The sequence below is a fragment of the Drosophila guanche genome, unplaced genomic scaffold (genome assembly GCF_900245975.1).
Source record: "Drosophila guanche unplaced genomic scaffold, DGUA_6, whole genome shotgun sequence".
In the NCBI taxonomy this organism is placed as follows: domain Eukaryota; kingdom Metazoa; phylum Arthropoda; class Insecta; order Diptera; family Drosophilidae; genus Drosophila; species Drosophila guanche.
This window is the reverse complement of record NW_022995753.1, coordinates 2,339,003-2,364,743: the sequence shown is the minus strand read 5'-3', so window position 1 is coordinate 2,364,743 and position 25,741 is coordinate 2,339,003. Positions and strand designations below refer to the sequence as shown.

Sequence of the window (25,741 nt, the reverse complement as noted above, 5' to 3'; positions counted from 1 at the left end):
ACACACACACATGCGTATGTATAACTAAGAATTCAATCAAGTTTTTATGCTAAATTATAAGAGATCAAAAATGTTTTTTTAACAGAATCTAAGAAAGTAAATTCTTAAGTCCTTGAATTTGAATAACTAACAAATATACAATAAAAACTGTCAAACGAAAAGAGCTTTTGTTTTAAGAACCAGTGGCAGAGTTGTCCAAATGCATCCTTTAGTGAGTTCGGAAGAGGCTTTGAGTATTTGGCAGGGGTATAAGTACATCCAACCATGTGCCCATGTACAACCATTGGAATTTACTTTTGGTAGATTTAAAAGAAAATTGTCTAAGCTTTCATGGGACTTTTAGTACGTGTGCCACAGCTTGCCATTTCAATTTATTTGCTGTAATTATCTAAATAAATGTGTGAAACATATTTTATTGCACTTAATATTTAGCCGCATGCAAAAATACATTTCATTACATTTAAACGTAAGTGAAATTCGAATATTGTTTGTGGAGTATTATTTAGGACACAGCATAGCCGCCTTCCAGCAGAATATGATGGCCATTCACAAAGCTGGACTTGCTGCTCAGCAGATAGCCAGTGGCATCGACAACCTCCTGCACCTCGCAGAAACGATTAAGCGGAATGTGGGCCAGCAGTGGTCCACTCTTGGCGGGATCCGACCAATTGTCGCGACCCATTTTGGTCAGCACCACTGTGGGATTCACCGAATTGACGCGTATGCGCCGTGGACCCAGCTCTAGGGCCAATGATTTGGTCAGAGAGTCAAGCGCCGCCTTGGTGGCACTGTACGCCGTATGGCCAGCAAAGGAGCGCGATGCAGCTATCGAGGAGACATTCACAATCGACGCACCATCACGAAGTCTGGGCAGCAGGGCCTGTGTCACATTGAACACAGCTTTGATATTCACATTGATGTGGCTGCAAGACCAAAATTTATGAAATGTTTCTTTAGTTTTTAGAGATTATTGTTCGCTTACGTATCAAAGTCCTGTTCCGTGAGCTCCTCGAATGGCTTGATGATGGCCACTCCAGCATTGTTCACCAGTCCATCCAAGAGCGGCACCTTGGCCAGGGCCTCTCGCACCGGCTGCCACTCGGCAAGGTCCAGCTGCAGCGGTTGAATGTGCTTGGGGTCAAAGGCAGTTAGCTCCTTGAGCTGGGCTTCGCTGCGTGCCACTGCTATGACGGTGGCTCCCGCGGTGGCCAACTGTTTGACCAGAGCTTGGCCAATGCCCGCACCAGCGCCCGTCACCAAGATCACCTTGTTCTTGAGATCGTCCCACATTATGCGTCGATGATTTGCGTGCTGTTGATCTCTAGCTTCCAGTTGCGTTACTGTGGAAAGTTCCGCTCTGTGCTAATGTGGGATCGTATTTCGTATTAAGAACTGGAATTTATGTTTACACCTTATCGCTCTAATCTGCTGGCGGTCGGTCGGGCAAGGCGAAAGCTTTCTTTGCCAAGATGAGAGCTTTCAATTGCCGTAGCTAGGGCGTTTAAGGTCGTTTTAAAGAATTCAGAGATTCACTCTCAGCAGCTTTAATCAAATCAACCAGTTATAAAAAAGGCGGAGAAATTAGCCACCAGCTGGCGCGGGTGAACCGTCAGTCTTAGGGTATCCTTTATAGTCTCCTCCACACCGATGGCTTTAAAGAATTAATTTGTATTTCTTTATTGGAGCAGGGGGACAGCAGTTATCCAATAATCCATTGATCTCTATTTTTAATTGTAGGCATGGCTGAGTGACTGTTCAAACTTAACCAGCTGAACGCCCGCCATTTAAATAGTCCAAATTTGAGAGATAATACTGCTTGTAAATGTTTATTGTAGCCACCCATCGCACCAGCCCACTTATAACTTATAACACTTAAACTGCGTTAAAAATATTTAAGTTTATTAATTTCTTAGTTTGCACTTAACACCCATTGGTCAACAGAAGGTTAATCGTTCTCGGTCAATGAGACATTTACTCGATTTTAATATTCTGTTTAATATTTCCATCCAACTAAGACCCTCAGCCGTGGACCTACAATTTTCTACAATTTTACAATGCATTCGCCACAAGATTGGCCTACCCGTTAAAACTTTTTTTATTGGATTAATTACAAAAATAACGATATAACTGAAAATGTTCGAAAAAAAACGAATAAATAACCGCTACGTTTTAGAATGATTTGTTAAGTTATTTGACAATTTTTTGTAGTTTTAGTTGTAATTTGTACCCAGTAGTTTCCTTTGTTCCTTTGTATACCATGTTTCCAATTTTTAATATTAACATTTCGTTTTCAAAGCTGCTCTTAAACATAATAATGGCTTAATGTTTCTATAATATGCAAAATTTGTTAAGATATCTCTCCAAAGCAGATTTACTTGTTTTTTTATTGATTAGAGTCAAAGATCTCCATCATTTCTCAATACGAGGACATCCTTCCCTCCAAGGGTACCAAATGTTGCTTATTCTATGAAAAATGTTTGGAAACAATGTATTCGCAGCATGCTGCTGGTCCATCCAAATTATGTTGCCAACGGTAAAATACGTAAGTGTGGGTGGAATAAAGACTCATTGTTGCGATGAAAATTCCCATGTTGCCAGAGAGAAATATCCCTTCAGAAGAGAGAGAAAATGTGCTACGGAGAAGAGAGAAAGTCCTTGCCAAATATCGATGCGCAAACATATCGGTATAATCGATATTTTCAGCACATGCAACCTTGTTGCCGGCAGCCGCTTTCCAATACTAATCCGACACCGCCATCAACAAAGTTTTTTATTTAAATGCATTTTTGACACAAAAACAACGGCAAGAAATGGCGCAAACGAAATCTACAGGTACCTAAACTTGTACCCCAAGCATCCAACAAAATCCTAACAGAATTCCATTTGTTTAGCAGCTAAGCGCCCGAGGCTGGACAACAGACAGACAAATGCACAAGAAGACGATGGTAAGTCCAATGCCTGGGAAGGAACAACCCCAATGGTAATGTGAATTCCACTCTTTTATACCACGCAGAGACGCCATCCGTGTTCAATCCAAAGTATCGGGTGTGCCCCTACCTGGACACGATCAACCGCAATCTGTTGGACTTTGATTTCGAGAAGCTTTGCTCCGTTTCGCTTACGCGGATCAATGTGTACGCCTGCTTGGTGTGCGGCAAGTATTTCCAGGGCCGCGGCACCAACACGCACGCCTATACGCACTCGGTGGGTGAGGCGCATCATGTGTTCCTCAATCTGCACACACTGAGATTCTACTGCCTGCCGGACAACTACGAGATAATCGACTCGTCGCTGGACGACATCAAGTACGTGCTTAATCCGACGTTCACCAAACAGGAAATAAGCAAGCTGGATCTGGTTCTGCCCAAGCAATCGCGCACCGTCGACGGCATTCTCTATCTGCCCGGCGTTGTCGGCCTAAACAACATCAAGGCCAATGACTACTGCAACGTGGTGCTGCACGCCCTCTCGCACGTGGGCCCGCTGCGGGACTACTTCCTGCGGGAGCAGAACTACGCAAAGATCAAGCGGCCGCCGGGCGACTCAATGTTCACGTTGGTGCAGCGCTTCGGCGAGCTGATGCGCAAGATGTGGAATCCGCGCAACTTCAAGGCTCACGTCTCGCCGCACGAGATGCTGCAGGCGGTGGTGCTGTGGTCGAGCAAGCGCTTCCAAATCACAGAGCAGGGCGATCCCATTGACTTTCTCTCCTGGTTTCTCAACACCCTGCATCGTGCGCTCAAGGGCAACAAGCAGCCAAACTCCTCGATTCTGTACAAGATATTCCTGGGCGAAATGAAGATCTTTACGCGCAAAATGCCGCCCGTTGAGCTGGACGATGCGGCCAAGGAGAAACTGCTTGCCACCGAGGAGTACCAGGATCAGGTGGAGCACACAAACTTTATCTATCTCACCTGCGACCTACCGCCGCCGCCACTGTTCACCGACGAGTTCCGCGAGAACATCATACCGCAGGTGAATCTCTACCAGCTGCTGGGCAAGTTCAACGGCAGCGCCGAGAAGGAGTACAAAACCTACAAGGATAACTTCATGAAACGCTTCGAGATCACCCGACTGCCACAGTTCATTATTCTGTACATCAAGCGCTTCACCAAGAACACATTCTTCTTGGAGAAGAACCCAACAATTGTTAATTTTCCCATCAAGTGAGTTTGGTTACAGATCTCTTGGGGTCTACAAATTAAATTCTCTCTTGCTTTTGGCAGAAACGTGGACTTTGGTGACATTCTGGGCATGCGACAGAGAGACAAGGATGTCAAGGACACCAAATACAATCTGGTGGCGAATATCGTGCACGATGGTGACCCCAAGAAGGGCACTTATCGCGCCCACATACTGCACAAGGCCAATGGGCAGTGGTACGAGATGCAGGATCTGCATGTCACCGAAATTCTACCCCAGATGATAACACTTACCGAGTCCTACATTCAGATATACGAGCGGAGTTCAGATCCCTCATGATCCCTAGTTTATTATTTGTACTGAAAATACCTCCCCCTACCCACGAGCTATACATAAATACAGGCTATAGTCGACACAGACATGACTATAATGAATCCTTGTATTTAATACTTTTTTGGTGGCTGCTGCTGGCAGCTGTTCCATGCAGTTGGCAAGCTCTGCGCATGCCTGGGGCCGGGATGAGGCGGAGACAATTAAAAGACTAAAAATCGATGTTACTGCCAGTCGATTGCCAGTTTGTTTAGCTGCAAGATGTCCGAATTGCAGCAGCAGGATCAGCAGAGCAGCAACAGCTACGAGCAGGAGTGCCAGCGGGCAGAGCTGCTGGGCCTGCAGGCGCCAGACAAGAATGAGTTTGAACGCAGGCGGCAGGCGCGCCTGGAGCAGGAGCAGGCTGACCACGATGCAGCCGAGGCAGTGGTAAGTCCACCCCCACCCATGAATGCTTGCTTGTTGGTTGATCCTAAGGCTTCCTCCGTGCACCCTCCCAAAAGCTGCTGGAGCAACAAGACGAATCGCTGGGCAATGTCGGCGGCAAACTGGGCGAACTGAATAGCATATTGTCCAGCACGCAGCAGAGACTGAATCGTTTCAAGCAGACGGCCTGCGGCAGTCTAACCAACATCTTTGCTCGACCCAGCTCTGGATCTGTAGATCTTTCAGCAGCAGCTGCTGCTGCAGGGGGAGCGACAGTCGCCACGCAGGAAGAGCGTGCAGGCCCTGTGCAGGACCAGCCGCGGCCACCGCCCACAGCGGCCGAGGTGAGTGCAGCGAAGGCGGCCAAGCAGCAGCGCATGGACTCGCAGCTGGACAAGCTGGATGCGTTAATCAACAAGGCGGACAACGCCCACATAGCCATGGGTGAGCAGACGCAGCAGATGCGACGCTTGGCCAAGTGAGGAACGCAAGGTGCGGTTGGGTTTGCCTTTTCTTTTCTCCCTATTTTATCGTAACTTCTACATCTGTTCTACGTCTGCTAGCTCTGATCTGTGGCTGGTCACCCTTTTATCCTCTCTTTGGATGAGTTTCTGTAGTCAAAGTTGCAGTTGAGTTACAACCCAAAAAGCGTTTTCAATCACATGCAGGAGGCGGACAGTGCGGGCAGGCAGACCACTCCCTCATTTGGATGGATCTGCGCTCCTTATTAATCATTTCCTGCATTGTTTCATTTACCTCTGATAATTATTATAGTCGTTACATCAGTTTTTTTCTAGATACAAAATATATAATATATTCATGCACATGGTTTGGTTTAATTAATATTATAATTATTTTCTATAGGTTTTTAATTGTTGCACAATTGAAGCTAACAAAAATATTCTCTTATTTGTTTGTTTTTCAGTTTTATTCTTATTCACTTACTCTTTCCCTTTTTCGTCTCCCTTTTAATTTCTTTACTTTTAAATATATTTTTTATTTTTATAAAATATTTGCAATTATTTTTGGTTTCCTCTTAGCTTAAATTTTTCATTAAACATGCAAAAATGAATGCATGGTACAGTGCGTTTCACAGCGTTAGAATACAACCGAAAACAAGAAAAATACATAACAAAAATATATCCAGGAATCACAGCCACTGGTTGCATGGCCATGGAACGCACTGTACCAGCTGGACTAGCATTACTTCCACTTACTCTAGTACTTCCTCTAGCCTAATACTTGTTGAGAAAAATGTTTATAACTCTTAAATAAATGCGTCAAATAAACTATGCTTTGGGGGAGAAATTATTCAACAAAAATGGAGCAGCAGAAGCTCTGTTCTTCTGCCACTCTGTCTGTAAAGAAAGGAAGGATACGAGAATTAGTTTAAGGAAGCATCGTGGCTCGAACCAAACTTATTATTGGCCAGATGCAGGTGCAACTTGAGCAGACGCTTGTGATTGGACTTATCATCGAGCACACTCGGCAGGGATATGGCACGTCTGAGTCGAAGGCTGCGCTCACGGGTGGAATTCACGCTGCCTGGATCAGACTGTTCGTCATCGCTGTCGCTGCTGTGTTCCTCGTTGCAGAGTAGCTTCGGTGGAGGCACACTGACTCTGCCCGGCTGAGCTTCTTCCTCGAAGATGAAGTAAGTGAGGATGAGATTATCTGACATCACATTGTGGCGCCACTCTATGGGTTGGTACTCGGCGTTATGGTCCAGGCGCTGGCGCAGCTTCATGAACATTTGTGGCGAGATTTCAAACTGGGAGACATCCTGGTGCGTCTGCCAGCGCTGCACAATAGCCGGCGGCTCCGCCTGGCAGTCCTCGACAATGCCGTAGTTCAGCTTGATGGCATAGTGGCCGTGCAGCTCGGGCGCATGTCCACTGATGCGACGCAGCACTCTCAGCTGCGGCTCCACCACACGGATGAGCATATACTGCTTTTGCTGCGACGTGGGAGAGGCGAACAACACGGCGCGGCTGCCCGTCAGGTTTATCGATGGCAGCATGTGTGGCCATAGGCTGTTGAGCAGGCGCAACACCAGCTCCGTCAGGGTGGAGAACTGAAAGAAGTGACGGCTGGCCGGCTGCTGTTCGTATGCTTTCTGGGCGAACGGCACCCAGCGGACGGTGTCGGCCCACAGTCTGGCCGCTGCGCCATTGAAGATGGCCATGCCCAGGAAGCGCAGGCACCGCTGACAATGCAAGTGCTCGCCACGCTGCACAATATTGCTCAGATTTACCATCCGTATGATCACATTGTTCAGACCGTAGAACAGGTCTCTCTCGCCAGGCAACAGGCTGTATGGTTTGTCCTGGCACCCCATGCTTCCGTGTCCATGGCAGAAGAACTCATTTGGATCCACAATGCAGTTGGGAAACTCACGCATGCGCCTGTAGATGCGCAGCGGTGCGACCTCTGCCTGGCAGCCCACGCATTGGATCGCCAGGGAGTCACTCTCGCGGCATGTTAGGAGTAGCGGCTGCATGAGCACCCTTACCGTGCGTTTGTCAAGGGCAGACATGGTTAATTGGTTGAAATTAAAGCGAAAGCTCATGTTTTTGCCGCTCAAAAGGAAGCCGGACAGGCTGCCGAGATCCAGGTCGAACTCGTTTACGCGCATGATCTCGGTGTTGCTGCTTTTACCTGTTCCTTCGTCTGCATCATCGATGTAGATTCTCTTCTCCAGGACAAAGATGCGCATTCTGTTGGCTCTATTGCGATTCAGTTTGACATACACTTGGCCACAGTTTAGGTATGGGCGAATCTCGATGAGTACGCCCTCCAGCATTTTGATTCTTTTAAAGTTTTTTGGATCGGTTCTTTGATTGGAGCGTACGCTAGTGTGACTGCGGATTTGTCGATCAAATAAACCGCCTGACCCTCAAAAACAAACCAAAATGTACCTTGAACTTAATTTGACGAGAAAATTCGCCTAAGGTGCGTACATATGGATGTATGCATGTGCATTTGTGGATAATAATGTCCATACCAAAACATTCGAATGATTTTTAGTTCTTTTTGTAGTGAGTGTGACCGTCTGGTCTTCTCTCCTTGAGAGAAGCGGTCCGTGGACTTCCAACAAATTTGTTTGACTTTACGGTTTCTTTCAAATTTATGTTCTGGCTGTGCAGCGCTAGCTATCGATCTGTACCCAAAACCATCGCCTGTTGCAGATTATATTATAAATGTTATACTCCATGCGAATATCAATATCAATTCCACATAAAACCCTGGTCATTTCCATGAAAATTAAGTAACTTGAATAAAGATTTGAAAGCTATCTTGTTTATTCTCCTTTGTAAGTAACGAGATCTACCAAAATATAGTAATAAAAGAATTATTTTCCACCTGTTTATATTGAGGGATGTTGAGTGGGTTAAGTTCATTCCTCACCACATCGGAATATAATATGGTATATTTCATCAATGTGTTGGTATATTTCTGAGGGTCAGGTGGCGGTATGCTCTATCGATACATCCGCGGTCACACTGGATGGCTGGCTAAAAACAAAGCCCCGTCCCGTGTATTATTCAAAAAGTGTGTGTTAATTCAAACTATTCGTAACTCAAAGCTCTAATTAACATCGATTGGAACGACAATTAAGTGCTGAGTGCAGTTGAACAAGTTTAATCAATTTCTGGACACGGGCAATCGGGACAAAATAACGCAAAAGAAAAAGTTTTTTTCCTCACCGTTCTCTTTGAACGCATTTCGTTCACACACAACACACACACACGCAAAACAACGCGCAGCGCATATACACAAAGAAAGAAGGCAAAAAGGCAGTGAAAATCGACAAGCGTGTGAGCGAGAGAGAAGGAGAGCGCGCGCAGGTTTCGCGGTAAAGAGACACTCACACAGCAACACACACTCGTAAAGTGAGTGATGGCAGGATAAAACAGGAGCGAGAAGATGAGCCAAAGCGTAAAAGTGAAAAATAATTAAAGGTTGCCTGGCAGTGGTCGATTCGAAGGAGCGGTAATGTGCGGTGCAGCAGTGAACGGTGTGTGGAAAAAGTGAAACAGAGCAACGGTCGTCTTACAGCGATACCCCTACAAATTGGCCATTTTGGCGTTGTTCTCCCCTCCCCTCTCTCCAGCGACCATTCTTATTTTTGGCAGTCGTCGTCCTCTCTCTCGCATTCTCTCTGCTTTTGGTTTGGTGTTGCTCTCTCCCCCCAAGACACTGCTTCAGTGGGGGGTAAGAAAAATTCACATGCAACAACAACGACAACAAACAATATCAGCAGCAGCAGCAGCGCCAGAGGCAGCAGAAGTGGCAGTGGGAATCGCAGTCGCAGTCGACGCAGACACAGGCAGAGCCAGAGCCGCTGTCGACGAAAGAAATGTATTTTGTACATATATAAAATGAAAAAGAAATAGTTTTTAAATCAATTTAATGAATTCTAACACCCCAAAATATACAATAACGGTAAAATCAAATCGCAAAGTAAAAGTAAAGTTAAATAAAATGCAAAAGGCAAAGTAAAAAAAAAGTGTAAACATTGTCAAAAACGCTCAACATTAAATTCGCCTTTTACACGATTTTAATTGAGCGTTTACGCATTCGAGACTTTCATCCATCCAAAAACAAAGGAAAATAATACATTAAACAAGTAAAATAATATAATTAACAAATGAAATAAATAAGACACAAAACTAAACCAATACAAACACGCGCTCGAAGCAGTAACAGAAGCAGCGCCGGAACACCCACTCACACACACATCCCCACACACACCAATACAATCTCAGCCTCACGCTGGCGAATCGCAGTGGCAGCAACAACAACAGAGGTGGCGACACCGGTGCCGTTGGAGGAGGGGACGGAGGACACGCAGGTCCTTCAGTGGGCAATGCATCAAACCGAAACAACAATAATGGCGGAGGAGCAGGCGGTGGTGCTGGCAACGGAGGAGGCGCTGGCGCCGAAGCAAACGGCGGCGGTGGAGTAGGCGGTGGCGGCGGCGGTGCCGCCAATGAATGGAATCCTGAGGAAATGGACCGCTTCAGCTTCGATGACTCCATCCGCTTTGAGGAGGACTCGCTATGCAGCTGGAGTTCAGAACCCGAATCGTTGTGCAACAATTGGCGCGGCTGGAAGAAGCCCACCAATGCGGCTGGCGGACCTGGAACCGGACTCGGCCTTGGTATGGCTCCATTTGGATCGGTTGGCGGACTGGGAGCCGGCGCACCAGGCTCCTACGGACCGGGCGGCAGCAGTGCAGCCATGGTAACGATGTCAGCTTGCGGCAGATATCATGGTAAGTGGAAGCTTGTCTTATTGTAACAAACAAAATAACACCAATATTGGAACTTAAAATCCGGTTCGGGCCCAAATAATAAGCTAAAGGTTAGGTCTTCCCGATACGAGCAAGCAAAATCTAGCATCATCTGCTTACAACCATACCACGAACTGTAGACGCACAAGAGATTGCTGTAAAAGAGAATGCTCAAGAATTCAAAAAACATCTTGCATTGTGTGTGCATATAGAATGAACTTCTGTGTGCTGTGGCCTTAAAATACCGACAAGGGAAACGAAGTGGAAGGGGTCGCTTAAATAGCTATTTTTCTTTTGAAATGCTTGTGTGGGAAAACTACATTTTGCCAGGAGTTACATATGTTTGGATGCATTCAGTATCGGAGGTGGTCTGGTAACAACGCACTGTCTAATCAATTGGTAGCTGGGACCTATTAGAGATTAACTATGAGTTTTATTTAGATATTCTAAATGTTATATAGCTTCTTGTACTTGAAAAATTCGGTTTGCTCTCTCTTTTCGTCTCGTCCATGATCTGGCAACACTGCTCTGTCTGTCTATCTGAAATAATGCGCATGACCTTTTCTTCGCTCTTTTGTAAATTGTGTAAAATTGGCTTAAGAGCAACAACAACAGCAACCACAATTACATTGAGTTTGTGCCTGCCTGTAATGCAACTGCATGTTCTGGGATCTGGGATCTGGGCTCTGAGCCCTATCTTCTTTCCTCAGCACAAGAACAGAACAGCCCAGACATATCCGTCCAATGTCCTCCCCTGCTTATCGCCAAAGTCAAAATCACGACTTTTGTTAGTTACGCTCTTTGTTGTTTTTTGTTTTGTTTCTGTTTATTTCATGTCGTGTTGCTTATTACGTATTCTTCCACTGTGTGTGTGTGTGTGTTTTATTTGTCTTTTCAGAGAGACGTTTTTTACACTCTCTCTCTCTTTCTTCTATCCTGTGCGCCGTCGCAGCACCATTATCAGCATGTAATCTTTCACTGCAGTTGCGACTGCGCTGCTGGTCTGCTGGTCTGCCTGCGTCTCATAGCTTCTCTTCTCTTGTTAGATTATTTTGGAATATTGTTGTAGAAAACTTCTAGCAGCCTTGCGGAGGACAACATATAGAGAGAAAGAGAGACAGAGAAAGAAAACAAAAAGATTTCAAGCCATCTTCATGTAGCTTACCAGACGGCAAGGAGTGTTAATATAGGGTGAGGGTGATGGTAGAGTTCCTGCAGATACAAATACATACTAGATAGGAAAGGCAGAGTTGTAAGAGTGTAGGCGAGAAATTTCAGAGGAGATGACTCAAAGGATAGCCATTAACACTGCAGCAGAAGTGATTGTAGAAAAGCAAAGGCCCCACCTTCTAAAATACACCTTTCATTCATTTCCTCTCTTCTAAGTGTGTGCGTGTGTGTACGTGGTCAATGCCAGCTGCATTTGTATGCTGGCAAGATACCAACCGCAAAACAACAAAAAATTGCCTCAAAACTATGTCGCTGACAGCAGTGAAGCTGACGCTGACGTCGCCGTCGTCGTCTGCTTCATCTTCGTTTTCCCCATCTTCTTGTTCTTATTCCTTGCCTGCTCCTGTGCTTCGTTGTGTTGTGTCAAAGAACCTTTTCAAGGATATCACCACGGCACAGCAAAGCACCGCGCACACCCAACACCTGCCCGAGGGGTATGTAATAAAAATGAAGACATGAAGAGACGTGAATGATTCCATTCTCCCTGCTTCAGACAGCCTGGATCATGTGAATAGCAGCGAATGGAAAATCAACAGATTTGATTTGAGATCTTTCAAGAAAATATATCAATATTATTATGTGTAATATACAAGGAAGCTAAATAGTTTTTAGAACCGTGAATTGATATCAGAATATCTCAAGAAATTGTATTATTCTCTTTTTTTTCTGACGACTCCAAATGAACCGTGTATCGGTCACGCTGCATTGCTGTCACTGGGCACTGGTTCGGCGGTGGTGCAGATTCAAAAAGCAACCTTTTAAATCCTAGCTTAAATTGACTTTGTTATCAGTTGCATTTAGATTTAATAGAGTATGCAGAGTGCAATTATTTTCTTCTTCTAGGCGTTCTGGTGGGCGTTCGCTTACCATAGGGCTACTTCGGAAAGAACCGATGCACGGACCAGCGTAGTGGGTAGTTCGGCATGGTCAATCGCCACCGCCAGTACAAGAGGGATGCAACTCTTTGTGGGGGGGGGGGGGGGGGGGGGGGGGGGGGGGGGGGGGGGGGGGGGGCATGCCACGGCATACGAGTATGTGTGCGTGTTAAGTGCTTGGCGTTGCCACATGTCATCATCTAATTAGTGGGTCGAGGGTTGTGTGTGTCAATTTCGAATTAGGTTTCGCTCGACCCAACGGGAATGCGTTCAGTTTTTCATACTTTTAGCTGTGCATATCAGTTTCATGCACTTCCGCAGCCCCAACAATTACACGAACATATGCAAGACACACCAGACCCACCACACAGTACGTTACACACACACATGGAAATGATGGTTTGCATTTTGACCTCTTTTTTTCTCCTCAGTTTATCTTTTTCTCTTTGTTTTTTTATTTGTTTCTTTTTTGAGGGAAACTTTTTGTTCATTATAACCTGAATTTGTCATGTCGAACAACATAAAAAACCCGAAACTTGCAGGCAACACAAAAAACTTTATTGAACAAAAACAAAAACGCTGAAAAACATACCGGGAATCGAATTCCGGCCCTTGGGGAGAGGGTCACTAGCCACTAGCGGTCCTAGCCACTAGACCATATGCGATATGTATCTATGTAGTGTGAACGAGCATCATTTTCGGAATGGGTATTATTTGGGAAGACAGAGAACGTAGCAGTCGAAGGCTATTCTGTTCCACACATGACTGGGATCGGATGCACAATCGCACTACAGCAATCTACGGCATACTTAGCACCTCTTTCCCAACTTTGTTTTGGAAATTCGTTCCGTAATAGAGAAAATAATTGGAGCATGAGGTTTGTTTTTATTACTACGAGTATTATTATTGTTACATGTCTTGTTGTTCGTTGCAAATAGAAAACAAATTGAAATGCATACAACAAATCGCAATGAGGAATAGGGGAGAAAAAGAGCAGATCATCGGCGAGCTCAACAACATAGGGGAACAGTCAGGAGAGAACCTGCATTTAAAGAGGAACGGAAAAAAATACAAAACAAACCGGTTTGAAGCAATAGCCTTGAACCAGCTGAAAGAAACACAAACGAATCGGTTATTAAACCTTCTTCAATCAAATTTCTGTGCTCGTTCTGGCCGAGTCCGCAGGGAAGTTGTTGGAGTCAGCATTAAATTTCAAGCTAAAACCCCATCCCCTATCGTAGCTTTATACTTGATATTTCGTTTGACAACTGCATTCAATTATTTATTTTGCAATTATTTGTATTGTATCTTTTATTTTACTGTAGTAAAAAAATGAATTGAAATGAGTAAGGAAGAAATAATCTTTACATGTCTGTATCTGTATGTTTATAAGGAGTGATAGGCTTGAGCAATAAGTTAACGCTTGCAGAAAATGACTTTGAATAAAATGGTGCCAAAGTGTCTGAAAATTAAGCGAAGACCACGACACCCAACGACGCAGTGCACAGTGGGGCCTTCATCCAGTTAAATAAATAACTTCTTAACGAATCAAGTTATCTCCATAAAATAAAAAGCATTTTAAAGAAAAATACCCCAAAATTCAGTATGTCCGAGAACATGGTGCTGCCATGTCCAATTGCTTTACAATAAATTGTCAAATTTGAACTTGCCGCTTGCCGATTTTCTTGAAAATTTGACTCCTCGTTTCGGCTGAGGCCCCACTGTGCGACGTCACAGCGCACGAACGGATAAGTCTTGCAGCTTGCCAGAGTGCGAACGAGAGCGAAAATTGAGAACGAACGAACGAGGGGAAGAAAACAAACAAACAAAAAAACAAAGAGCTGGCCTTTCAGTGCTGTCGACTTAGCCTTTTTGTGTTAATATGTATAACAGCCCTCGGTTCATCTCCGAGCCAAATCTAATCCCGTCCATCGGAGTATCGGCGACTTTCTGGTTTTTATTTATTTTATTTCTTTTGAAAAAACACCTTATCCCTTATCTTACGGTCCATATTAATTCATAATGATAGTTCGAGTTTTCGGATCTGATATCTCCAGTCAAATGTTATATAATCTTCTTCAGATGATTCTACTTTATCCCGCTTAGAAACTAATTTTGTGTCTCTTTTTCATATAAATTTTCCACCACATATTATATTTTTTGTGTTGGCGAACTTGAACCTTTGTTTGTTTTTTGTTGTTTCAGGTTGCTAGTTGTTGTTGTTGCACTCCCCCCCCCCCCCCCCCCCCCCTTTTTTTTTACCAATATGACACGCCTCTTACCGACCTCTATAACTGGTGCTAAAGTTGATTTTGGGCAATCATTTATTCTTGTAATTTTTACCAATAGCCCTTCGCACGGGAATAGTACGGAAATGGTTTTGATAGATTTGATCAAAAGTTGATGCAATAAATTAGTGCGAATTTCTGATAAAATTGGTTCATTGATGCCTCCCTAAAGAAATATATGCAAGCGTGTTCAATTTTTTGGCCTTGCTGGACATCGCCAGAGAAATACTATACTATCTGAGGACCGTTTCTCAAAATAGTGACGCGTCTAAACGCGTCCCGCAACGTTAATTCTCATTTTTTTATTTATTTATTTTTCATTTGAGCTTTAAAGCAACATAATGGGAACGAGACCTTTAAAATGCAGGCCATTGTTGTTGGTCTTTACGTCGGCTAGATTTTAGCCTTTGCATTTGTTTTTACTTTGCATGTTAATATATTGGGTTTTGTTTGTTTTGTTTATCTACTATGTGCAACTCAAATTCGCTGCAAAGATAAAGACCACAAAGAGTGTAACACCTAACAAATAGAGGGCTAGAAATGCGTGGCCAAGAGACTCACGCACACAAGCACAGATGCAAGCAGGCTTTCCCGCATACACATGCATTTAAACCTATGTACATAAATACACATGTACAACCGAAGAAGCAGCGACAACCAGCACATTGTTGACCCCTCTCGTTTGCACTGCTCTGCACGTCTCTCATTTCTATACTCTCAGTGTTCTCTGTTCTTATTCCTATTCTCATCGGACTGCGCTCTGGCCTCTCCTGGTCATTGGCCGTGCGCCATATAAAAAGTTCTTTAATTAATAAACGTCTTACTGTCTGTCTCGCTGAGTTTGTCTGATAGATAGAGAGAGAGATAGAGAGAGAGAGAGAGAGTGAGTGCGTGTGGCTCTTCCCTGCTTTGTTTGTCTTTAAATATTGCGTGAAAGTGAGAGGAGAGAGAGAGAGAGAAATGTGGAATTAGTCATTTCTGATTCTGCTTAATAAATTATGCTCTCCCTACTCTCCCGTTTGGCAACGCTGTCAGAGCATACAAATGCTGACCTTTCCAATTCATTTGCATTTCAAAATGTGTATAGTGCGATTGCCGATTCCCGCTGTCCTTTCATGTAGTTACCTCTACGTGTACTGGGTGGCAACGCAGCGCTACCAATGAACAGCTGAATCTGCTATTCATTTCAGCTGTTTTGATTTTCCTTTCTTAGCGCTGTAAAACACTATGTCCTTGAATTGCTGCAACCTTTAATTAAAAATGTTGATTACAAATTGTCAGAGTAATATTACACTGGGTTGGAATATAACAGTTATCCTCTGTTTTTGAATTGCTTTCATTTACATAAGCTTCCAGGCTTAATAGCAAATGAATTAAAAATTATATTTGGGTGGCTAAACGTAATTGCTTTTGCAATTTGAATTTGATTTGATTTGATCTCTCTTCTTATCATCCTTGTGGAATGTGCAATTTCGACACATTTAATTGATTTTTTTACCTTTTGTTTTCCCTTTTTGTACATACCCACAGAGGTTTCCACATTGGCCGAACTGTCAGCCCGCTGTGTCGCCTCCTACATACCATTCGAGCTGGTGGAGCATGTCTACCCGCCAGTGCCGGAGCAACTGCAGCTGCGCATCGCATTCTGGAGCTTTCCCGACAATGAGGAGGACATACGGCTGTACTCCTGCCTGGCCAATAGCTCGGCGGAGGAGTTCAATCGGGGCGATCAGCTGTTTCGCATGAGAGCTGTCAAGGATCCCCTGCAGATAGGTTAGATTTAATTGTACTTTTGCCAGCTCTTAAGGATAAGTTGACTAAAGCCTTTATTTGTTGTTTGCTATTTGTAAAGGCTTTCATCTGTCGGCCAGCGTGGTTAATCAGACGCCGCGTGTGTACTTTAATGTGGCGGTGACCTTCGATCGACGTCGCATCTCCTCCTGCAATTGTACGTGCGCCTCATCTGCATACTGGTGCTCCCATGTGGTGGCAGTCTGTCTGCATCGCATTCATTGCGTGAGTGTTGTCCCCCCATTGCACCACACTACAAAACTTATTTTTTCTCTCCGTTCCCTCCTAAATACAGCCGCAGGAGGTCTGCCTGCGTGCACCTGTCTCCGAGTCCTTGACACGCCTCCAAAGGGATCAGCTGCAAAAGTTTGCCCAATATTTAATCAGTGAGTTGCCGCAACAGATTTTACCCACAGCACAGCGGCTCCTGGATGAGCTGTTGAGTGCACAGCCAACGGCCATCAATACGGTATGCGGGGCACCAGATCCAACGGCGGGCGCCTCGATAAATGATCAAACCAGCTGGTATCTGGACGAAAAGACGCTGCACATCAACATAAAGCGGATACTCATCAAATTCTGTCTGCCCGCCCCCATTGTATTTAGGTATTATCCGAAATCCATTATATTCCTGTGGAAATCTTTAATCTATCTTCCTCTTTCCTCTATTTCCCAGTGATGTCAACTATCTGACCAATTCGGCACCGCCAGCAGCTGCCGAATGGAGCTCACTGCTGCGACCGTTGCGCGGCAGAGAGCCCGAGGGCATGTGGAATCTGTTGTCGATTGTGAGGGAGATGTACAGGCGCTGCGATCGCAATGCGGTCCGCTTGCTGGAGATCATCACGGAGGAGTGCATGGCCTGCGATCAGATACTCATCTGGTGGTTCCAAACGAAGCTGGCCCTGATGATGGGATCGCATGGCCACAGCGGAGGCAAACACTCGAATACGCACTCCAATTCGACGGCCCTGCAGCATGCGTGCAGCTCGCTATGCGATGAGATTGTGGCTCTGTGGCGGCTGGCCGCTTTGAATCCCGGCCTGGCGCCGGACGAGCGGGACATGCTGCATGCTCAGTTCACGGCCTGGCATCTGAAGATACTCGATCGGGTGGTGAAGAGCCGCATGATGCCCTCATCGTACACGAACAAACATCAGATAAACTCACGCTCGGACACGGAGCTCTTCATCGGCTTTAAGCCGGCCATTGAGGCGTGCTATTTGGACTGGGAGGACTATCAAATACCTGGCGTAACCCACACACACGACACGAATCCCATTTACTACTCCCCCTTCACGTGTTTCAAACACACGGAGATCAAGGGCGATGGCGCGGCCATTCCACCGGGCACGCTCATTGCCACCCAGGCCCTGATGAGCAACAACAAGCACTACAACTACTTCAGCTCCTCCAATGAGCATGGCGCTGGCCTGCATCCGGGCGCCTTTAAGCAGCGACTGGATCGACCCTTTCGCGAGCGACTCTATGCCAGCCCAGCGGACCTGGAGGCGTCTGCAATCCTAGGCGGTGCGAGTCGACAATACTCCTCGGGCTTGGGACTGGCCGCCGCAGCAGGAGGTGGCAGCGGTGTGGGCGGAGTGGCGGCTGTAAACGGACTAGCAGGCACAGGCGGTGGTGGCATGCCCAATGGCGACGCAGATGCCTCACAACAGCAAATGCCGAGCACCTCGGCGGGTGGCAGTGGATCGGGAACGGGCACGAATGTCGTCGGAGGAGGAGCAGGAGGAGGAGGAGGAGGCGTCGGCGGTGGTGGCGGAGGAGGAGGAGGCGGCGGCATACGAAGAGTAGCAGCAGCAGCTGGTCGTGCCGATGGAAATCGTTCGAGTGCCAGCAGCGAAGGGTTCTGCGAGAATGACGATTTTGGAGGCGACAACAGCAGCAGCCACAACTACTGCACCCCGGCGCAGGCTGTGCCCGGGCAGAAGTCCACCCTGACGGAGTCTGATTCTCAGAGCAGCTTCGATGCCGTCTCACAGCAGAGCAAGGGCGATCCGGGCCTGGGGCCCGGCGAAATAGGCGCCGGCGGTGTGGGTGGAGCTGGTGAGCAGGGAGTTTGCTCCACCTCGGACACCTCGTCGGCATCGTCCTCCTCGTCGGCGTCAACGGCATCGGGCAGCTCGAATAGTTCGACATCGTCCATGCTGATGGCCGGACAGGAAGCAGTTGTGGCCGCCCAGCAGCCAGCGCGAAGGCTCAGCAAGGACGAGTCCTTTAGCAGCAGCAGCGATGACTTTGCCCAAGCAGCGGTGGGCAGAGGCGGAGGCGGAGGAGGAGCCATGCCACCTGGCAACGGCGGTGGAGCAGGAGTATCCATACCGCCGGGCGGCGATCTAACGCCTGTGCCCAGCACCTCGGCAGCGGCACGAGCGGCACTGGCAGCGGGTTCCAGTGCCACAGCCATGGCACAGGCAGCCGTGCAGACGCCCCACCTGCCAGGAGCAGGCATCGGCATCGGCATGGGCATGGCCATGGGCATAGGACTGGGCATGAGCATGGGATTGGGAGCATCATCATCGCTGAATGCCTCCCATCCGCCCAGCGGCAGCAGCGTCTCGCAATCAAATTTTGCAGCAGCCCGTGCCCTGGCGGCCGCCGTGGCGGTGGCCCACGACAAGCCGCACATCTTCTCGAATGTGCGGCCCACAGAGGATGCGTGGGACATACTGCTGGCCCGTGCCGAGGGACTACATGCCCATGGACATGGCCAGGAGGCGTGCATACTGGCTGTACGGCTGGCCGAACAGATGCTGGCCAATCCGCCGAATCTGTTGCTGGAACTGCCGCCGGTGCCCAAGCGAAAGGGCAAGAAGCAGAACGTCAATCCGATCTCCCATCAGCTGACGGTGGTGGCCTCGGCCACGCTCTCCAAATGCGCCTTCCTCTGCACGGTGCTGTCGGAGAACTCGGAGCACTATCACATTGGCTTTCGGATTTGTCTGTTTGCGTTGGAGATGCCCAGACCGCCGGCCAGCACGAAGCCGCTGGAGGTGAAGCTAGCCAATCAGGAGGCGGACATTCTGGCGCTACTTAAGCGCCTGCCCCTGGCCGCCGCCGAGCTGCAGGTGATACGCGAGCGAGCCGAACAGCTGCGCAGCGGCACATTCAAGACCCGCGGCGAGGCACTATTGCCCATCAATCTGGCCACCTTCATCTTTGATGCTTTGGTCACGCTCAGCCAGCAGAGCGGCGGCCTGGGCACCAGTGGCTCATCGGGTGCGGGTGCGCTGCCCAACAAGAGCCTGGTCACCTGCGGTTCCCGGCTGCTCCTCTACAAGCAGAACAACGACGAGAATCTGGGCTTTGAGGCGGCGGTAGCCGCACTGGGACTGAAGGCGAATGTGTCCGAGGCCGAGCATCCGTTGCTGTGCGAGGGCACGCGACGACAACGCGGGGATCTGGCTCTAACGCTGCTCTACCACTACAAGGATGAGCCCCGAAAGATAGCCAAGATAATGGAGAAGCTGCTGGACAGGGATATACACACACTGCTGAAGGCGCCGCTTCTCTCTGCCTACTACTCCAGCAATCCCCCGGTGCGGACGCCCAGCAATCAGCCCTCACGCCGCGAGGAGCACGACTATGGAGGTGGAGGCAGTGGCAGCGGCGGATCTGGCTGCAGTGGAGGCGCATCATCAAGCTGTAATCCCGGCTCTGGTGTTGTCAATCTCTGTGAGCTGCTGCCGGCGGACTATGGCAGTGTCGGAGGGAATAGTCGGCCCCACAGCTCGACCAGCGCTGAGCTGGAGTTGAGCATGTGCGCCTTGAGCATGGCCAGCAGCAGTGCGGGCAGCCAGTCCGGACAGGGCATTGTGCCCGGAGGAGGTGGAGGCGGAGGACAGGCGGGCAGCTCGGGAACGGGTGCCAATGCTGGGGGCAGCAACAACAACAACAATCCCAATGGTAACCCCACAGGCTCCGGCGGAGGCAACAGCAATGGCAGCGGACGCAGCAAGGAGAGCCGCTACAAGGGCAAACGTGCCTACCCCTCGATACCCAACCAACCATCGGAGGCGAGCGCCCACTTTATGTTCGAGCTGGCCAAGAATGTGCTGACAAAGGCGGGTGGCAACAGCTCCACGTCGCTGTTCACTCAGGCGAGCACCACCCAGAATCACCATGGACCCCACAGGGCGCTGCACATGTGCGCCTTTCAACTGGGTCTCTATGCCCTCGGGCTGCACAACTGCGTCAGTCCCAACTGGCTGTCGCGTACGTACTCGTCGCATGTCTCGTGGATACTCGGCCAGGCCATGGAGATCGGAGCGCCGGCGATTAGTTTCCTCATAGACACTTGGGAGGCACATTTGACGCCGCCCGAGGCTGCTGGCATGGCGGATCGTGCCTCACGCGGCTGGGACAGCAACATGGTGTATCCGGCCGCTGAGCTGGCATTGTCCGTGCTCCCACATGCCGCCGCACTCAATCCGAATGAGATACAGCGCGCCATACTGCAGTGCAAGGAGCAGAGCGATCTCATGCTGGAGCGTGCCTGTCTCACCGTTGAGACGGCCGCCAAGGGCGGTGGCGTCTATCCGGAGGTGCTCTTCCAGGTGGCACGCTACTGGTACGAGCTGTACATGCGCGTCTCCCCCAACAACAGCGAGCACGATCAGCACGAAGATCCCATGGATCATTCGGCGGTTAGTTTGAGCGCCCTCATCGAGTCCCAGCAGCAACATGAGATGCAGCAGCAAGTGGCGGCACACCAGCAGCAACAGCAACAGCAGGCGGCGGCTCAGCAGCAGCAACAGCAGCAACAACAACAGCAGCAACAACAGCAGCAACAACAACAGCAGCAGCAACAGCAGCTGGGAATGTCGAATCCTGGGGGACCTGGAGCTGGTCCCCTGTCCGTGGCCGTGCCCTCCCCAGTGGTTACATCCGTAAACACGCCGCAGGCCTTCCAGCCTGGCGTTGGTGTGGGTGTGGGTGTAGGTGTGGGCGTGGCCGCTCTGGCGCCCATCGGCCTGGCACCATATGCACCGTACAGCTTCTGTCAGGGCATCTATGCGCATCACCACAACATCAGCTATCCGCCGGGTCAGATGCAAATGTACATCTCCGCGGGTCCACCACCACCGCCCCAAGCCTATGCCGGATATCAACAGCAGCAGCAACAGCAACAGCCGCCGACACAGCAGCAGCAGCAACAGCAGCAGCAGCAACAGGTGCAAATGTCTGGGCAGGCGCCGCCGGGTCATCAGGTGCAGGGCCATCAGCCGCCACCTGGCAGCTTCCAGGCACCGCCACCGGGCGCTTTTCAGCCACTGCCGCCACAGGCGTATCAGGCCCTGCAGGCGGGACCTCCAGGACCGCCAATAGGGCCACCCCAAGGCTACTATGGACCGCCGCCGCCACCGCCGCCCAATGGCCCACCCGTTGGCGTGGGTGTGGCCATGCGACAACATCAGCATCAGCATCCCGTGTATCCATTCATGCAGCAGGCACCACCACCACCACCCCAGCAACAACAACAACAGCAGCAGCAGCAACAACCTCCCTCCCAGCCGCAAGTGCGACAGCGTCAGCCACATCAGTTTACGTGAGTTCAATTTTCGTATATATTTGGGGTACATAAACGTCAGCGGAATCTTTATTCTTAATAGATCCACTCAGCTGCGTTACCTTCTGGCTGCCTACAATGTGGGCATGTTGGCCATGGAGACGCTGGCACGACGCGTACACGATGATCGTCCACAGGCCAAATATGCACGAAATCCGCCATATGGCGAGGATGTCAAATGGCTGCTGAGGATCAGCAAGAAGCTGGGCACCCAGTATCTCCATCAGTTCTGCATCTGCGCCGTCAACTCGATTGTGAGTCCGTTTGTGCTGCACGATGTGGCCATTGAGTCGGCCCATTATCTGGGCAGGAATAACCATCAGCTGGTGATGCAGCATTTGCGTTCGGCGTTGACACCGCTTGTGCAAAAGTGTCAGCAAATGTGAGTAGAGTGGAGCACGAGGCAATCACTGAAAGATCTCTTAATGTTTGTGTATTTTATTTGCACATCCAGGTACATCCAGTGCATACACCAGAAGCTGTATCATCTGACTCAGGGTGACTATGAGGAGTTTGCCAGCATTGTGGTGGCCGCTAGGGCCGCTTTTCAGATCACACCAGAGGGCAGTGCGCAGTTCAAGGACTGGCTGCAGTCCATCAAGAGGTGGGTTCCATCGAATGACGCTTTGTATCTGTAACAAGTTTGTGTTTATTTTGTAACAGATCGAAATCGTGCAAGAAGGAGCTGTGGACACAGATCAACGCGGCGCTGCAAAGCAATTCTAAATGACAAAGACTTGACTCCTGCACTCTTATGACGGCAGTGGCGAATGCAACAGCAGCAGCGGCAGCGGTAACAGCAGCGGCCGGCAGCACATCAACAACGACAGTTGCAACGGCCACCACAACGGGATCGAAAACAGATGCAGGTAGCAGTTCAGAAGCAAAACAACAACAGAACAAATCAACAGCAGCAGCAGCAGCGGCAGCAATCACCAGCAGCAGCAGCTGCAGCGGCAGTAACACGAACAAAACCAGCAATGATCCGGCAGGAGGCAAAGCCAATCTACACAGGAAAACTCTACATTATCTACTGGAGACACCAACAACTAGCAGCGCCACACCCATAGCAGCAACAGCAACAGCCACATCATCTGCAAAAACAACTGCAGCGGGAACGACAACAACAGCAGCAGCAGGAGCAGTAACAAGTTTAGCTCCACCTGTACAGGGTTTTGTGCGTCCACCCCTGCTGGGCGGTGGGCCAATGCCACCAACAGCAACCACACCGATGGTGGGCCCACCATTAATACCCAGATCAGCAGCTGCTGTGGCTGCAGCAGCAGCCTCCGTGCACGCTGCCTATCAATCGTTGACCTACTATCAGGCGGCGAATGTGGCGCGACAACTGGCCCAGCATGCGCACAACCATCACAACCATGTGCACGGACACCCGCTGGCGCCACATGCACATCCCCATCAGTACCAGCTGCAGTCCCTCAGTCACTATCATCAGCAGCTTTAACAACGTGCCAGCGGCGCTGCCCCTGGCGCGCCTAATCGCATTCCTCCAGCGCTTTGGCAGTGGTGGCCCCAAGGGCCCGGTTGCTGTCGACTGCATCCGGCGGCAGCCGCACTTGCATCCGCTTGCCCATGCGGCAGACCACAGCCAAATAGCGGAGGAAATGCACGTCGCCCGCCGCTACTGCCACTGCCGACAGGCGAGGGTCACGCAAGTGATGATGCTGCTTCGGCCTCTTCTGATGATGGGCCTGCTAGTGGAGCAGGCTCTGCTGGTGCCGCTGGTAATGATGCTTCGGATGCGGATGCGGATGCTTCGGATGATAATCAACCGGTGACGCCCACAAAATCAAAAAAATCATCATCAAAATCTCCCAAATCCCCATAGTTGCCCCGCCACCAACACCAACCACCCAAACATCCCGCTGAAACAACAACCACCGCACTTATTTAATTAAATAAATATATTTTACGTTTATTTTTTAATTCGATCATTAAATACATTTAATTGTATCGTATGAATTTCTTGTAACAATTAACTACAGATTTTGTGTGGATTTTTGTGTGTGTGTGTGTGTGTGTGCTTAGGTTTGGGTTCGATATTTTAGACTGGGAGACACACGCACAAAACGAAAGCCACAAGAAGACAGACAGAGGGAAGAGACGACGAATTCTTTTTTCTTTTAGTTTGTCGTTTGAGATTGTGTTCAGTTAAACTAACGTATTTATAGACGATCTACCCAATAGTTTTCTACCCCCTACCATCTGTATCTGTAGCTCTAACTACATACATGCATGTTTTATTACTATTACTATTCGATCTTGATTTAGAATTAATTTTCTCTAACTTAAGCCTAAGTCTAATTTCTTTTGTTAATTGTATGATTTATAGGCATAAGTCGAAGATGAAGAAAAAAGGAAAACAGAAAACACTTTATACGAAATATTATATATTTAATGTTTTGTGCATAAGCAATGTTTATGATTTTCAAATTTTCTCTGGCATAACAATATCAACATATACATATACATAGTTCTATATGCACATATTCGATATACTTCTATGTATATGGTATAAAACAATATGTTAATGCAATCAATCCGTGTTTAATCGCAGCAGTAGTTGAACGTTATGGGGAAGCAGTTGTGCAGTTTTTTTAAGTATTTACACAGCCCACCCAAGCAACAGCACAGGACTTGGCCAGATCTCGATTCAAACAGAAAAGTTTCAGTTAAATTGTAAACAGAGAATGGATGGGATTTCAAAGACTAATTTTCAAAATTTTCTGGCTGTCATAATTATCCAATTGCAGCGACGGTTTTGGTACAAGGTTACAACCTTACAGCCGTCGGTTTTCATATATTTTCACAGATTACAATCTGCAAGTCTGGCAATATCTTTTGGAAACATATGGAATGTATTTACGACAAAGCTTTCAGCTTTTGTAATAGTTTTGTATTTCTTTTCAAAGATTAAACCAACATTTTGAGGCAGGACATAAATATATATCTGTATTTATATACGATTATAAGCATCCATTGCCAGCAAATATTTAGAACAAACTGCTGCAATTTCTTTGGCATACTTCTCTTACTTTGCTTGCGAGAGATCTAAATACTGAACCAATCTGAACAGATTTCTTTATAATTTATAGACATTACCTTTTTGCATATAGAATATATTTGTAAATTATATTATAGTTGTTTGTTGATGAAGCAAACTCATTGGTATAGCATTTTGTTATTCGAAAGAAAATTCGCAGCAGAGAAGTTCATCTGTTCTTTAACAAAACAATTTAACAAAACAAACAAACAAATAATCAAATTATATTTTCTCTTGGCAAATTGTATTTATTTTTTAAATACATTTGATTTTTATCAACTCTTTTTTTTATTATGTATATGAAGCATAAATATTTTTTTTTTAAATATAATGTTCTATACTTATACACGGCCAAAAAAAAAAAAGGTAAAAAAAAGGATTTTTTATATATACACTTAATGCAGTTTTGAATAAATATGGTTTTTTGGATTTATTTCAAAACGCAAAAAAAAAAAAAAAACGGAAAAAAACAAAAACAAAAAATAATCAAAGTTTGTTTTATTGATTTTCAATTATTCAGGAATAAGATTAAACTACACCCAATTTCGACACGTTTTCAGAGTTGTAATTAAAAGTTACTTGATACTTTTAAAGCATTATATGGTACAATACAAATTGTAATTTTTAATTTTCATTTACAATTTTTAATTAAGTTTCCTATTATCAATTTAATTTTCGCGGGACAAAGCCCCTTCCTAGGCGACGATCATC

General features: G+C 47.4%; 5 protein-coding genes across 6 annotated transcripts; 3 read left to right on the top strand and 2 right to left on the bottom strand.

Moving 5' to 3' along the window:
* Window positions 1-399: 399 nt before the first annotated feature.
* On the bottom strand, window positions 400-1,539 carry LOC117588414 (L-xylulose reductase). Its single transcript, XM_034279683.1, has 2 exons — window positions 983-1,539; window positions 400-923 (listed from the first exon to the last, which is right to left on the bottom strand). Exons 1-2 carry the CDS (start codon window positions 1,288-1,290, stop codon window positions 503-505), a joined length of 729 nt encoding a protein of 242 aa, XP_034135574.1. The 5' UTR covers window positions 1,291-1,539; the 3' UTR covers window positions 400-502.
* A 1,160-nt stretch (window positions 1,540-2,699) lies between these two features.
* On the top strand, window positions 2,700-4,585 carry LOC117588408 (U4/U6.U5 tri-snRNP-associated protein 2). Of its 2 annotated transcripts, none has more exons than XM_034279673.1 (4): window positions 2,700-2,832; window positions 2,892-2,945; window positions 3,014-4,166; window positions 4,227-4,585. In XM_034279673.1, exons 1-4 carry the CDS (start codon window positions 2,811-2,813, stop codon window positions 4,480-4,482), a joined length of 1,485 nt encoding a protein of 494 aa, XP_034135564.1. In that variant the 5' UTR covers window positions 2,700-2,810; the 3' UTR covers window positions 4,483-4,585. The 2 variants fall into 2 exon arrangements, with proteins under 2 accessions (XP_034135564.1, XP_034135565.1); XM_034279674.1 differs by having other exon boundaries at window positions 2,721-2,832; window positions 2,895-2,945.
* A 100-nt stretch (window positions 4,586-4,685) lies between these two features.
* LOC117588415 lies at window positions 4,686-5,690 on the top strand. The gene is made up of 3 exons (XM_034279684.1): window positions 4,686-4,902; window positions 4,977-5,391; window positions 5,463-5,690. The coding sequence occupies exons 1-2, from the start codon at window positions 4,735-4,737 to the stop codon at window positions 5,379-5,381; spliced, it is 573 nt and encodes a 190-aa protein (XP_034135575.1). The 5' UTR covers window positions 4,686-4,734; the 3' UTR covers window positions 5,382-5,391; window positions 5,463-5,690.
* A 239-nt stretch (window positions 5,691-5,929) lies between these two features.
* Window positions 5,930-7,775, bottom strand: LOC117588409. The gene has a single exon (XM_034279675.1). The coding sequence runs from the start codon at window positions 7,700-7,702 to the stop codon at window positions 6,284-6,286; it is 1,419 nt and encodes a 472-aa protein (XP_034135566.1). The 5' UTR covers window positions 7,703-7,775; the 3' UTR covers window positions 5,930-6,283.
* A 605-nt stretch (window positions 7,776-8,380) lies between these two features.
* LOC117588444 (zinc finger SWIM domain-containing protein 8) lies at window positions 8,381-25,240 on the top strand. Its single transcript, XM_034279727.1, has 8 exons — window positions 8,381-10,177; window positions 16,119-16,361; window positions 16,441-16,604; window positions 16,675-16,985; window positions 17,056-21,945; window positions 22,010-22,348; window positions 22,421-22,570; window positions 22,630-25,240. The coding sequence occupies exons 1-8, from the start codon at window positions 9,913-9,915 to the stop codon at window positions 22,694-22,696; spliced, it is 6,429 nt and encodes a 2,142-aa protein (XP_034135618.1). The 5' UTR covers window positions 8,381-9,912; the 3' UTR covers window positions 22,697-25,240.
* The last annotated feature ends 501 nt before the right edge of the window (window positions 25,241-25,741 follow it).